The sequence below is a fragment of the Sarcophilus harrisii genome, chromosome 3 (genome assembly GCF_902635505.1).
Source record: "Sarcophilus harrisii chromosome 3, mSarHar1.11, whole genome shotgun sequence".
NCBI classification, from domain to species: domain Eukaryota; kingdom Metazoa; phylum Chordata; class Mammalia; order Dasyuromorphia; family Dasyuridae; genus Sarcophilus; species Sarcophilus harrisii.
The window spans coordinates 167,403,324-167,419,210 of NC_045428.1; the positions used below are offsets into that span (position 1 = coordinate 167,403,324).

The 15,887-nt window shown below is 36.4% G+C and overlaps 1 protein-coding gene across 4 annotated transcripts in view; it reads right to left on the reverse strand.

The window, feature by feature from the left end:
• Window positions 1-4,302: 4,302 nt before the first annotated feature.
• The window catches only part of C3H13orf46 (chromosome 3 C13orf46 homolog), a 36,570-nt gene continuing 24,985 nt past the window's right edge, over window positions 4,303-15,887 (reverse strand). For 3 of the 4 annotated variants that reach the window (XM_023500480.2, XM_012546210.2, XM_003765704.3), the window contains 2 exons: window positions 6,630-6,711; window positions 4,303-4,454 (listed from right to left, as the gene is read on the reverse strand). In XM_023500480.2, coding sequence (XP_023356248.1) covers window positions 6,645-6,711 — 67 coding nt within the window. In that variant the 3' untranslated portion in view covers window positions 4,303-4,454; window positions 6,630-6,644. Of the gene's footprint in view, window positions 4,455-5,860; window positions 6,109-6,629; window positions 6,712-15,887 lie in introns of those variants that run through there. The other variant, XM_031958758.1, reaches the window with a different exon arrangement.

The following is a 15,887-nucleotide window of genomic DNA, read 5'->3' on the forward strand; positions in this document are numbered from 1 at the left end:
ATTTTTTTTGGAAAACAGCATTTGAGTTGGAAGTTACTTCTCATGCTATAATCTATGAGGGAAGTGATCAAAAGAATTTAGGTAGCTTACCCAAAGTCTCAGGAAGCCAGGTAGCTGGGGCTGGAGTCAAGAAGACCTGAGTTCAAATTCAGTCTAGCATACTTACTAGTTTTATGACCCTAAACAATTTAACCCTTTTTGCCTCAGTTTCCTCATTTGTAAAATGAAAGAGTATATAGCAAACTAAAGTCTCACAGAGTATTGGGATTTCAACTCAGATCCTATAACTTATACATTTTACTGTTCTATCTATTCAGAATTGAATTTCATCAAGCATGAGAAACATAAGACTATTTTCATTAACTCCGAATTCTTTTTCTCTATCTTTAGAGAAGTAGTATATGAGATAATGCACTAGCTTAAAAATCTCCCACTGACATTAGTATAATCCTAGTTCATTTACCCTTTGGGTGCCTAATTTTTTTTTCAGTCTCTTTTTCACTTGTGTTGAACTCTTCATGACTCCATTAGGGTTTTCTTGCAAAGAGACTACAGTGGTTTGCCATTTCCTTCTCGAGCTTTTTACAAATGGGGTAACTGAGGTAAAGTATTATTTCTATGGTCTAGCTAGTTAAGTGCCTATTATATGCAAAACGAGGGTATTGGGCTCAATGGCCTTTAAGGTCCCCTCTTAGCTCTAGACTTATAGTAAAATGGTGGAGGGAAAGAACTGTGAATTGGGGGTCAAAAATATAGGTTTCAAACTTGCTGTTTCTGTTAGCTGTTTGACCTTGAGGAAATTATTTAATGCATCTGAACCCTAATTCTTCATAAATTAAAATGAAGGTGCTTCACTACATGACTTCTATATTCCTTTTCAGCTTCATGATACTAAAATCATTTAATTAAATCTCTATGAATGTATGCTATATAATGATGCTATATAAGACCATATTCTTATGGACTTATTTAGTTATATTCATTGTATGCATTGTCAAGTGTCTGATTTAACATTTCATAAATTTCCATGCCTAACTATAGTCTCTATTCCTGTCATTTTTTAGTAGCTATAGAGTATTTTATCATGTTAATAAACCACAGTTTGCTTTGGACACTTTAAAACAGAGCAGGCTTGAGAGGTCAGGATGAAAAGAGATACTTTTACTCCCTGCCAAAATGGCTTCACTCCAGAGAACAGAGGATGAATGCAGTCATCAGCCATGGAGGAAACGACATCAGACACAGGTCCCAATGGCCCCAGGAAGAATTACACCACATGACCAGACTGAAGACTTTGCTGATGGATTTTCATAGTAAAACCACAGGTTAGAGCAGAGTGCGTCACCGGGACCAAAGATTAATCAAGGGCCTTTTTCTGGAGACTAATCATGAGTGACCCCCTGGGAATGAATGCTGGCTCAATTAATGCTGGAGGCTGTCTGCTTACCAGTGTGATACTAGGGCTTTAATGCCTACCATTGGCACATGATAAGCACCACAGAGGAGGAGGATATGAGATTACTCACATGCATCCTGTGTGTCAACTTTGATTTAAGTTCACTCACTAAATTTAAACAGTCATCTGATTACCCCAGTTTCATTCTGAAATACCAGACAGTATTCTGATACTGCTAAGTTCTGTGTTGATTCTTCTTTAGGAAGAATTCCTTTCACAGCTTTAATATGATCCCACTGAAGCTCTTGGCTTTTAACTTAGATTCCCATGATTATTTTAGGTCTACTCATCCTTGAGGGGAACCCCCCTTTCCATTTTTAAAACACTAAAACTATATTGGACGTGATTTATAGGTTGAATGTGAAGGTCATTATATCTTTGTTCAAAATGTCCAGAATTTGCAGTCTTCTTTCCTCTACAATCCTTGAAACGAACAACCAATGGAATCAGGAAAAAACATCCCTCTTTTTGTTTTAACTATTTCTGATGGCATAATCTGACTTTTAAAAACATCTCCCTAGAAACTTAATGGTTTCTTCTCTCTCAAAAGATTTATACCATATTTCCTTTCCTCATCTCCCTTCTGGAAGAGGTTCATTTTGGGAATAGCTACTGAAAATAGCCAATAGCACTAAAAACAAAAAAAAAAAAACACACAAAAAAAATAAAAAGGTTAGACGAAAAGTTTGGTAATTCTACAATTCTGGGAATAGGTCACTGAGCATCAGTCTATGAAACCAAATGTGTGTCTACCAACTTTGCTTGAAAGATATACCAAGGAAGTATCTTCTTTAACAGACCACTTTTGAAGCAGGAAATGTGCACTCTGACATTTACCTCAGTTACCACCTGAAAAAAATCCAGGTAGGTTCCAGGAGAAGAGGTTGCAAAAGTAATTCCAGCAAAATCTTTCTGGATACCAAAATAGAGACCTCATTTCCAAACCATGGATAAATAATAATCTTGGACCAAGTAATTCTTCCCTCAGAATTTGGCCTTGAAACTTTTTTGCCACCCAAGGTACTTCAAAATATAGGCCAAGATTCTTATCTCTTAAAATACATCACTCATATTGAATACCACTGCTACCTTCTTCAATATGCACAGTTTCAAGTAAATAAAATTCTTGAAATTGAATCATATATGCTCCAAGAGACAGTTCTATTTAAAGAAATTCTTAGGCACATTATTTTTCAGAGTAAATATAAGCCTCTGAATTTATATTTTCTTTTTTTAATTTTGGATTTTCAATTATTGAGTTAGCTTAAAGCAGAATCCACCTGTACTAGGAAAGTGCTTTCCAGTACAGTAATGACTTTTGAATGATAAGCTTGAGTCTAAAATGTTACTAAGCCAATAATAGTATCCAGAAGTATGGGAACTCTCCAAGGTCTGCATTTATAGTCTTAGAGTTACAGGAGAGATTGAGGGGAAAAGGCAGCAAAACATTAATAGGTTGAGTGACTTGCCAAGGGTCATACAGCTGTTAAGAGCTGAGAGAATTTGATTGTAGGTTTGATTCCAAGGCTATACTACTCTCTACTGCACAGTAATTCTCAAAATCTTTGTTCTCAAGGCCCCTTTACACTCTTAAAAATTATTGAGGACCCCAAAGAGTTTTTGCCAATGTTGGTTATATCTATTGATATTTTCTGTATCTGAAATTAAAATTCTTTATAAAAATAAGTTGATCTCATGTACCCCCAAAAGGTATTGGGAACCCTCAGGGGAACCTGGCCATACTTTGAAAACTGCTGTCCTGTATATACATCATGTTGCTGCTCTGCATATTGCAGGAAGTAGAGTTTTTAACAAATGAAGGAGGTCAAACAAAGTATTTGTTATATTGTAGAGAAAAATGGCCTATATGTTTTAAAAAATATGGTTTCTTAGTTTATCGTGAAGGTCTTCCTTAGTCTAACTTAGTCTGACTCTTGACTAAAACATAGTTTTTGACCAAAATTCAAAACAAAGGCTCAAGCAAGCCTTTAAAAATGTTTTATAGTCGAATATATTTGAACAATGTTCATGCCTTAATGCTCCAGAATATGTCGATAGGAATGGTCAGGAAAAGTGTCCAGGTAATTCAGAAAGAAGGCTTGTAGACCAGAAATTGTTTTTAAATAAATAAAATTATTGAATGAGCCTCTACTTTTTTCTTAATCAGAACCTGAGTTTGAAACTTAAAAGTTTTCAAAATTTCTTAAAGCCATGCAAAATGATAGCTTTTAAGTGAAGGCTTTCCTAGTAGTTATTTTTCCTACATTATTTTAGATGGTTATGTCTACCTGCCTTAAAGATGTCCATCCCTCTTATCCCTAGTTCTTTATGAGATGTTCTTCCAGAAGCTCTTGGATCTTTCTTCTAGGCCCCTTGACTATGCTTATAGAGAATGCATACCAGATAAGCAACCTGAATTTTGCTTACTGTCTTTGAGTTCTCAAAGGGGACGTTGGGTTAGTATATTTTTGTTCTTTGATTGAAGAACTGACCATATTAGTATGAATAGATATAGCAGAGTCATCTTGACAAAGATGGAAGTCATATTTTGATCAGGCACTCCTGATTATCCTAAAAGCATCGGAATAGTCCTTTACCTACCTATCCCTTGAAGTCACATGTATAAGAGCTTATCGAATTTTGATCTAATAGTTTTTTTCTGGGTATTTCCCAGAAATTTACCAAAACATGTTGCTAGCTAATGTTTTACAACAGCCCATAATTATCTCGAGCTTGACATGAATTCACAGTGAGAAGATTAGTTTCCTACTTTGTCAACTATGTAAATTCAAATTTATATATTGAGCTGGGTTTTCCCCAAGGCCACAAATAGAGACATTTCCCCATTTCAACTGCTTTCTTTTTCTCCAATTTTAATTCTTTGTGGGAGGTCCCCAATTGATCTTCTGCAAAAGTGGCCCCTGCAGGTTGGTCTTGGCTTGTCTCCTAGTCCACCTGGTCAGAGCCCTTCTCTGTGATAGTGACAACATTCAGCTCCCTGCACACAGAGAAAACAAGCATCTGTCCCTAGCATGTGCTTGGGCTACCTTTTAGTTTAGCTCAGTTCTGACCCAACCCATCTCCCACCTCCTCTGTGTGATACCTCTGAGAGTCATAGCAACAAATCTACCTCTCTGTGAATTCCTCACCTCTTGAATTTATTGAGGCAGCTATGTGATGCAGTGGTAGAAGAAGCTTATCTTCATGAGTTCAAATCTGATCTTGGACACTTACTAAGTGTGTGACTCTGGGAAAGTCACTTAGACCTGTTTTCCCCTAGTTTTCTCATCTGTAAAATGGGCTAGAAAAGGAAATGGATAGCCACTAGAGTATCACTGCCCCAAAAAAATCCCGAATGGGCTCACAAAGAGTCAGACACAACTGAAATGACTCAACAATAATGATGACATTGAAATTTAGTCTCTAAAAATAACAGATCTGGATTTGGAAAGAACCTCAAAGTCCATCTAGTTCAACTCTTTCATTTTACAGATGAGAAAACCAAGACCCAGAAAAGTTAAATGACTTACACCTAAGGCTATCCAGGTAAGTAGCATCAGAGATTTGAACTCATTTTCTTTGACTCTAAAACTAGGATTATCTCTTCACTGTGCCACTAAGTTCCTTTTTAATTCTTAATCTATGATCGTAAGGTCATCTTAGGTTTAGTTGAATATATTCTTGAGTAGAGATTGTCTATCATTATAGGGCAATTTTTTCCTTGTTCTTTGACTTTTGAGGAGGTGTAGTACCAAACTTCATAACCCCACACTGGAGGATGTCCCAAGCCTGGATGAGCTGGTGTGCACAGGGCAGTGCTTGATAATGCCACCCAAACCTACATTCTAGATTCTCATTCCTGCTTTGGTCCCCAGCCCTGAGCAGCTGTGGAAATTTGGCCATAGTACTCTCCCATTCCAAGCATGAACAAGGAAATTCCCTTGATTGCTGCGTGTCTAGGAAATCAATGCCAAAGACAGTTATGATATCTCTGGGACAGAGGACTGTGGTCTTTTGGAGAATTTACAATGGAGCCCTATGTTTGCACTCTCCCAATGTCCAAAGGGAGAATTAAATGTGGTCACAATATCAGTATCTTGCATTATAGAACAGATAATGCAAAACAAGCCCTAGATTTCCATTAGCTTCTTTTGCAAACTCTGAAATCTGTTCCTACAAGCAAAAACCCTTCAAATCGAATGAATTGAAAACTTTAGAGGGGAGAGATGAAGATATGCCATCTAATAGCAATTTTGTGCCTATTGTAAGTGTTCGGCATCATTTTCCTATTCAAGAATTTCTCCTCTTCCATCATTTCCCTACCATTCAGCCCACAGCAACTGTATTTATGCTTTCAATTTCCCCTTAGACCATGGAGATTTTGTCCTTTCAAGAGAGACTACAATCTAATATAATTGGGTTCCAAAACTTTGTTGTTCTTTTATATAATGCATAACATGATAGATTGAAAATACCTCAAGTTGACTCCAAATTACACACAATCAATTAGTTCCCTACTTTATCATTTCTATAAATTCAAAATTCTGTGTAACAATTCCATATAACAAGTTGACATAAAATGAGGGATTCCTGTAATCACTGGAGATGAGCAGGAAGGGAAACTAAAGTTGAACTCATTTTCTCTTCTTTTCCTACAAAAACATCACATTCACCACTCAATCAATAGGTTAGTTTTTAAAAGAGGACTTACTTTCATATTAATTGTTTTCCACATCATATGCCCATCAGTAGACTCAGATGGACATATAGTACACAGTGGCACTTGCCTAATTTCTTTCCCTTCTATTCAAGAACTACATGTAGATGAACCCCATCCCATTACCAATCCCCACCTTAAGCTTGAGGGATTGCCCTTTTTAAGAGGGAAGGATCTGTCACCATCTGTTTAGGGCTCTTCATTCCCATATAGTCTGGCCTTCCCAAAAGTTGAAAAATGAAAAAAACAAGTTGCTGACCAAACTATAGGAAACAGGAACAGTCACCAATCTGGAGGGCTATTTTTGGAGTGGGAAACAGGGAAACTTGGCACAAGGAAATTGGGAGGAAGAGTGAAGACTAAGCTGATGATACCTCTAGTTTTCTCAAGCACTTTGTCCCTCAGCTTTCCCTTCCTTGACAATGGCATCATATGCCCTTTCAGAATTCTAATTACCTTCTAATGAGGTTACTATGCTTTTTCTTTTGACTTCTTCTTGGTTGAGATTGGAAAACAGCATATCCACATGGTCTTTGATCTGAAAACCACAAGGAAGAAAGGAAATAGTGTGAGTAGCAGTAACTTGAGTCTATGGCTCTGCCCACTGTTTGTATCCAGAACAGTAGCTTATTTTTTAGCAATTTTTCCTCATTTCAATGATCTTCCCCTTCTCCCTACTGTCCTCTTCTCCTCTTCCTCACAACTCCCCCCCTTCTCTCTTTCTCTCTCTCTGTATCTTTGTCTCTCTGTGTGTGTCTTTCTCTCCATCTCTATCACTGCTGTCTGTCTCTATCTCTATTTCTGTGTGTGTTCTCTCTCTTTTTGCCTGTCTCTTTCTCTCCCTGTCTCTGTCTATCATTGTCTGTCTATCTCTTTCTGTCTATCTGTCTGTCTCTTTCTCTTTCTCTCTCCCCTGCTTAGATTTTCCTCACCAACTTTTACTGCTTCTCATATCATTATACTGAAGAAAACACAAGCACCTACATATAATGGTAGAGACCATTAAGAGTTCTATCCTCAAATTAAAATCTATTAATAAAATTAGCCTAAAGGAATTGAGAAGCATGTTCACATTTCTTTCAGGCATGCTAACTTTAATATTGACTTTCCTGCTTTTAACTCCTTTGGCCATACTGCTCATCTCTTAAGGCCAAACTGGCCTTGATTAGGGCTCAGAGGAGCTTAGCTTCAAAGCTAGCTTCTTGGCTAGGAAATGAACAGTTGGTTGACTCATCAGAGTCAGGGAGCTTGACAAGCAGAGGAAGCATTTTCTTGGAAAAGTCTGGAAGGATCACATTTGCCAACTTTGAGGATGAACAAGGTGGGAGGACAAAGGGGAGTGGGATGAGTGAGCCAGGAAACAAATTCTAACCATCATGCATCAGCAGAAGGCCCTGATCCTGAAAGGCTCTGTGCCAATCAGCACTGGCCTGTCCCTTCTTGCTGGAGTGCCATCCGTCCAGAGTTAAAGCTGTCTGTGTACAAAATTGGACTACTGAAAGTTCAGCGTCTCTTAAGTTGTTGTATCCATTTCCGAAGGTTGAAATGAAAGAGCCGAAGAGGTACCATTCATTGATCATTTGAATTAAACTGCAAACCCCTTTGCACTTTAAAACTACCTATCTAACCAATAAAATCTGGAATTGACTACTTTAATTGAACAAGCCAACCTTCACAAAGAGAAGCAGCATTGCCAATGAGGGGGTCATGAGGTTTATATTCACACGGCAGTAATGGGTTGATGCTAGAAGAATGCAGTTTATGGGTTGGTTTCAATAACCAAGATTGTCACATTGGACAGAAACTCTGAGGAACATTCAGTGATGGACACTGAAACAATACAATTCATAGGATTAATAGGGTTTTATGAATACAATTATAGATTTAGGTTATACTTTATCTCTTGACTTCAAAACAGGTGATGGAAGCAATGAAAAATGTCCAATGAAAAAGACCCTCAAGAACATATTTTATCCAGGAGCCCCAGAAAACCAGGTTTTATTGTGAAACCAGATGTGTGGATTAGAATAACATGGGCATGAGTTTTCTAGCACAAAACTTTTTTTTTATTTTTGATTTTTTTATTTTTTATTTAATAGCCTTTTATTTACAGGTTATATGTATTGGTAACTTTACAGCATTGACAATTGCCAAACCTCTTGTTCCAATTTTTCCCCTCTTTCCTCCCACCCCCTCCCCCAGATGGCAGGATGACCAGTAGATGTTAAATATATTAAAATATAAATTAGATACACAATAAGTATACATGACCAAACTGTTATTTTGCTGTACAAAAAGAATTGGACTCTGAAATATTGTATAATTATCTAGCACAAAAAAGACGAGGGAGAATTCTGACCTCTGCCCAATCCTAACAACTTTAGGTAAAGTATTATAGGCAGGCCTTAGGTTATACATGATTTTTTTTTTTTAAACTAGGACTGGTGACTATGAGATATTTTGGAAGGAGTGATGAATGTGGAGATAGAAGATAAGAGTGCAAATCCTAACATATGTGTATGTGTGAGCAATGTGTGACAAATATTTAACCTCTTAAATTTTTTGTTTGCCATCTATAAAATGGCAATATATGGCAATAAAATGGCATATATAATGGTATCCAAGCAACTTAGCTCACAGGGTTGTTGTGACGAAAATGTTTTGTATGATTTTTAAATGCTATGAAAATAAATATGAGTTGTTGTCAAACCTTGTAGCCTTAAATGATTTGAATAATTATTTCTAAATGTGTAGTGGCTTCCTGCATAGGATATTGGACTTGGGAGTCAAGAAATTTGACTCTATGACATAACTATGAAGTTATGACTTCATAACTATGAAGAGTTAAGTCTCTTACCTTTTCCCTATCTCAATTTCCTTATATGTAAAATGGGGACAACAATAGTGCCACAGAGTCATTGTATGCATCAAATGAAATAATATATGTAAAGTTATTTGCAGAACATGAAGAGTATTGTTATTATTTATTTATCATTATTTTATTAATTCCAATTATATTGCTAATTATAATTATTATGAGCAATTAATTATTAGTAATGTTGCTGGATATAAATGTTATTCATGGTGTTCCTATTATTTCACTAATCAGATGAACAATTAATAACTAACAATAATTTTACTAATTATTGTTGTTATTAAACTGATATTTTATTAAACCAGGGAATAACTTGGATGTTTTGTCAGACATTGCACCAATAAGAGGTAGTGGTGGTGAGAGCCTGACAAAAAGCCCATTTCCTATCTTGGGACTTTTCCCTCTTCTTATTAAATTAGTGCTAGTGGAGAAGCTCCAAGCTCCAAGCTTGGAGGGTATGTCACCTCTGAAAGATGACCCTGAGTCCCTCCTCCTGGGAAATTTAAGTTGCGGGAAATCCCTGATTTAGCACATTATTGTGAATTGTAGTCATGTATGTTTAAGAGCTGGCTCTTTGAAAAATAAGTCTAGATAATGAACAAAACAATGATTTGTAGTATTTGTTACAAATTCTGTAAATACTCACACTGAAAACTTAGTAATCAAGTCTTCAAACCTATGAGTTGTAATCATAGTCAAACCAGGGAAGGAAGGTGGAAAAGAATAAGGACTTATATAGTACCTATTATGTGTCAGGCACTGTGCTAAATAAATACCTTCCAAATATTAGCACATTTGATCCTCACAACAACCATTTGAGGAAAGTGCTATTATCTATATTTTACAGCTGAGGAAAATGAGGCAAACAGACACCTCATGTGCTATTAAGTGGCCAACTGGATTGGAATTCGGTTATTTCCTGATTCCAGGACCCTATCTCACCAGGTCACTTAACTCTCTCCAGGAAAGAAACTGGTTCATCTCTACAGGCACTAAGGAGACCAAGAGAGAAGCATGTATCCCCTAACTGCCAAAGACGTTATCCTGGGATTGGGACAGAAGCTCTGTGTAGTGTTCATTGTGAGATTTTGGGACAGTATAATTCATAAAATCATAGGATTATTATATATTTAGGGCTGGAAGGGACCTTAAGAGGCCATCTAGTTCTATCCCTTCATTTGACAGATGAGGAAACTTGAGTCTTAAGAGAGTTAGGTAAATGACTTGCCCATGATCACATGATTAGTATGTAAGTGAAAGAAACAAAATTTAAAATCTAGTTTTTTTCTGATTTCAAGAACTTTCATCCTTTAGATAAAAGTTTTTGAGGAGGCTGAAACATACAGTAATAAAATAAACAAAATAAAATAAAAAACTTCAAAGAATGGAAGAAAAAAATACCACAAATTAACATGTGAGACAGAGGTAGACTGACAGAAGCTCTTCTAGAACCTTTCCAATGTCAGAAGAATTAAGAATTTTGCAATCCAGATTTAAAAGTCTTCTTAGCAAAGCAATTTAGGCAACTCCTAGATTATAAAATGCATGTTGGAGAGGGACAGGGCACTGAAGGATACTTTTTAAAGGTTGCTTTTATGTAAAACATACATGAATATGTAAACCCTGTTCAACTTTCCTTGGTATAAATATATATTGATTGTGTATGTGTGTGTGTGTGTGTGTTGTGTGTGTGTGTGTGTGTGTGTGTGTGTGTGTGAGTGTGATGCTGAGTTAAAGGCATTACTGGGAAGGCTTAAAGCCTCTGATCTGTAACACAAAGAGACTTTTGTGTTTAAACATCACTCAGGAAGTATAAATGCCTTATCCCGTCCATTTCTGTCCATTGATTCCACACTTCTTTCCAGTAATTTCTTTAGTGCAAATATGAAAGCTTAGAGCTCACTATGAGGTGGAGAGAGCAAATGATTCTATAGCTACAAGATCTCAACAGTCTAACATGTGGACATTATTTTGGGAATCTTAGAGGTACATGGTTATTCACAGAATTCCTCAGTCTGCTTATAGGAAGGCACCTAGCTCATATGGTAGGTAGAGGACTGGACCTGTTATCCAAAAAACCCGAGTTCTCAGACACTTACTATGTATGTAACCCTCTGTGTAACCTCAGTTTCCTTATCTATAAAGTGGAACAATAATAGCATTTATCTACTGGGGTTATTGTGAGATAATATTTGTAGAGTACTTTGCAAACCTTAAAGCACTATATAAATAGTAGTGATGATGATTATCAGATGAAAAAAGGGAAATTTACTTCTCTTCTCAGCCTTAGAAAAAAATACCAGAGGTAACGAATTCAAGATGGGTGAGAGTAAGACAGAACATTGCCCAAACTCTCTCCAGCTTCCCTCACAATCAACACTAGATATCAAGTCTCTGAATGAATTTTGGAGTGACAGAACCCACAAATGTTCAGAATGTAATGATTTTCCAGCTTAAGATATTTTGGAAGGACTTCAGGAAAGTACTGTCTCAGCTGGGCAGAGGGAAATGTGACCCAGTGCAGGCAGTGTGGAGAAGCCTAGTGCAGAGAATCTAACAGGAGGCTCTTAGACAATATACAACAGCTGTGACTACTCTAGTCTACTCCTGCCTAGTTAAATCCTTTGTCCTCGGGAGTGATAAGACAATCTTGATCTTTTAGTACAAGCAAAAAGTAAATTTTTGCTATAAAATCAATGATGGAAAATTCTCTCTTGAGCCCTTTGTTACAGAAGTATTGACTCATGCTCATGTTTTGCAAGGTGTTTTATTCATATGAAATATAAAAGTGCTAAATCTTTGCTATCCCCACACCAATTCTACTCTTGCCTAGAGTATAGCAATCTTAGGAATCAAATACCTTTCCCCTCTTGGACATCTCCCCAGCTCTTTTACTTTAAACTTAATTCCTATCTGTCAGCTGTGCTATCAGAATGACCTGCTTTGCTATTATATTGTTTGAAGAGGTTACTCCTCCACCCTCAGTAAGTAGTGTTAAATACGGTTTAGTGGATAGAGAGCTGCCCCCAAAGCCACAAAGATCTGGATTCAAGTCCTATCTTTGACCCATACTGGCAAACAGGTCTACATTTAATCTAGCACTGTGAGAATCATGGAAGTAAGTGGTCATTCACAGAACTTTTTGATCTGCAGCTAGTTAATATAGTAAGTATAGCTTTGAAGTCGAATCAGGAAAATATGAGTTCAAATCTGTCAATCTTTCAGTACCCCAGACGGGTGGTAGAGTGTATTCAGGGAAGACTAGTACTTCTGATAAGAGGGCTGCTGAGCCTTTTTTCAGGACTGCTTTCTCCATTTGGTGTTTACCTGATCCACTTAACTCTCATCTGTAGTTTCAGGAACTATTGTATGCCTAGTAGCTACACCATTTTGGCACATAAGCTAAACAGGCTGAGGGTAACTGAGAGGTTTCAAACACTATAATGAGTTAGGGGGTGTCTACCTCAAGCGTGTGAAGGCTTCCCCTGGTGGAAAGGACAGATTAGAACAACTGGTTCTAATGGCCATGAAGGCAGCTGAAGCAGATGCTGTGGAGAGTTTAGAGCTTATTTAGAATCAAAGACACTAAAGTCATCTACTGCATCTTGAGCTATTACCAGTTATCTTTACTCTTCTGCCACTTATCAGTGATAACTCTGGAAGAGATAATAAAGCCAACAACTTCAAGCAACTATCTCACTTAAATTCAATTTACTCATGAATCAAAAAGGCATCACCCATATTATTTTAAAAAAACTATTTCTACCTATCTTAAAGTCCTGTGGTGATGGATGAGTGATGAAGCAGCAGGTACAGATACAATGGATGCTGTAGTCACTACCTTGCAGATGGGCAGCCCAGGCCACTAGGTCTAGAAGCAGCAGTGGGATTTAGCAGCTTCCTTAGTGTTTGATCAACCTTTTAAGGATCACACTGCTTACACCTCCTGAGGCTAGAAAAGGAGCCCTAAAATTGTCTACTTATCCAACCCTGACCCGATTATTGCAGCAAACAAAAGATTCTGCTCTACAATCAAAACACCAAAAAATGTACAAAAGTTTTGCAAAGCTGAATCCACCACCATTGGTACATGGAATGTGTGCATGTTGACAGACAACAAACACAAAATCCAGTAGCACTGAAAGACTAACAGCTCTTGTTGCAGAAGAACTCAACAACTATTACATCCAAATAGCAGCCCTGAGTGAAACAAGGCTGGTAAATGAATGTCAGCTTGCTGAAGTCAGAGCTGGATATATGTTTTTCTGGAATGACCACATTGAAGGAAAACACTGTGAAGCTGGTATACTATAAGTTTTGTAATCAAAATTAAACAAAATTAGCAAAAGAAGTGAACAATAGGTTCATGACAATGCAGTTTCTACTTGCAGGAAAATGCCATGCCATCATCATCAGTGTCTATGATCCCACCATGATGAACCCTGATGAGGTCAAAGAAAAATTTTATGATGTTCTGGACACTTTTATTATCAGTGTGCCAAAAGAGGATAAGTTTATAATTGTGAATGACTTTAATGCTAGAATAGGCTCAGACTTCCAAACATTTCTTCCTTGGGAGAAATGGAAATGGAAATGGAAACAGTAATGGAAATCTAACTTACTACTGAAGACTTGTAAATCTCAAAAATAAATACTTCATAAATGGCATAAAACTACGGAGATGCACCCTTGCAGCAAAAGTCATTGTCATTTAATAAACTATGTGATTGTAAGAAGAAACAGGATGTGAGAGGGATGAAGGCAATGTGTGGTATTGAGTGCTGGAATGATCATAGACCTCTCCTCTCCAAATTGAATATTTGCATTCAACACAAGTGGCAGCCCTAAGACAAAAAAATTACTAGAAAGAGTGAAACAAAGTTGCTCATTATCACATTATTATTCAATATTGTATTAGAAATGTTAGCTTTAGCAATAAGAGAAGAAAAATTAAAGAATTAGAGTAGGTAATAAGAAAAAAATTTATCACTCTTTGCATATGATATGATGGTATACTTAAAGAATCAACTAAAAAACTATTAGAAACAATTAGCAACTTTAGCAGTTTCAGGATATAAAATAAATTCACACAAATCATCAGGATTTCTATATATAACCAGCAGTAATGAATACAAAGAGAAATTCCACTTAAAATAACTGTAGGTAAAATATTTGGCAGTCTGTCAAAACAAAGTCAGGAACTATATGAACACAATTACAAAACACTTTTCACATAAATGAAGTTTAGATCTAAACAACTGAAAGAATATCAAGTGCTCATGGGTAGGCCAAGTTAGTATAATAAAATAGCAATTCTACCTATTCTACTTATTCAATGCTATGCCAATTAAACTGTCAAGAAAATATAGGGCTAAAAAAATTATAACAAAGTTTATCTGGAAGAACAAAAAGGTCAAGAATTTCAAGGGAATTAATGAAAAAAAAAGCAAAGGAAGGTGACCTAACTGTAAAAGACCTAAAACTATAACATAAAACAGCAGTCATCAAAATCATTTGCTATTGGTTAAGAAATAAAGTAGTTGATCAGTGGAATACATTAATCTCACAAGACACAATAGTCAATGACTACTGTAGTCTATCTAGTGTTTGATAAACTCAAAGACTTCACTGTCTGGGATAAGAACTCACTATTTGACAAAAATTGCTAGAAAAGTTGGAAAACAGTATGGCAGAAATTAGGCATTGACCAATACCTAACATCCCATACACCAAGATAAGATTGAAATGGGTTCATGATTTAGACATAAAGGTGATACTGAAAGCAAATTAGGAGAACAAAGAATAGTCTACCTCTCAGATCTGTAGAGAAGAAAGGTATTTATGGCCAAAGAAGAACTAGAGAACATTATAAAAAACAAAATGGATAATTTTGATTTATTGAATTAAAAAGTTTCTGTACAAATCCAATGCAGACAAGATTAGAAAGGGTGCAGAAAATTTTACATCCAAGGGTTTTGATAAAAGCCTCATTTCTAAAATATATAGACAATTGACTCAAATTTATAAGAACACAAGCCATTCTCCAATTGATAAATGATTAAAGAATATGAACAGAAATTTTTCAGATGAAGAAATTAAAACCATTTCTAGTCATATGAAAAACTTTTCTCAGTCACTATTGATTAGAGGAATACAAATCAAGGCAACTCTCAGGTACTACTATACACCTCTTAGATTGACTAAAATGACAGGAAAAGATAATGAATGATAAATGTTGAGGGGATGTGGGAAAACTGAAACATTGATACATTGTTAGTGGAGTTGTGAACTGATTCAGGCTTTCTGGGGAGTAGTTTTGAAACTATGTTCAAAGGGCTATCAAACTATGCATACCCTTTGATCCAGCATTCTCTCTACTGAGTCGATATCCCAAAAAGACCATAAAAAAAGTAAAAAACCCACATATTCAAAAATGTTTATAGTAGCTCTTTTTGTAGTGGCAAGGAAGTGGAAATTGGGTGGAGCTAATCAGTTGGGAAATGGGTGAATAAGTTATGATATATGAATGTTATGGAATATTATTGTTCTATAAGAAATGATCAGGAGGATGATTCCAGAAAGATCTGGAGAGTCTTACATGAACTGATGCTGAATAAAGTGGGTAAAACCATGAGAACATTGTACACAGCAAAAACAAGATTATATGATGATCAATTGATGAATTGTGGCCCTTTTCAGCAATAAAATGATTCAAGCCAATTCCAATAGACTTGTGATGGAGAGAGCCATCTGCATGCAGAAAGAGGCTTGTGGGGATTGAATGTGGATAACAACATAGTATTTTCACCTTTTTATTATTTGCTTATTTTTTTCATTTT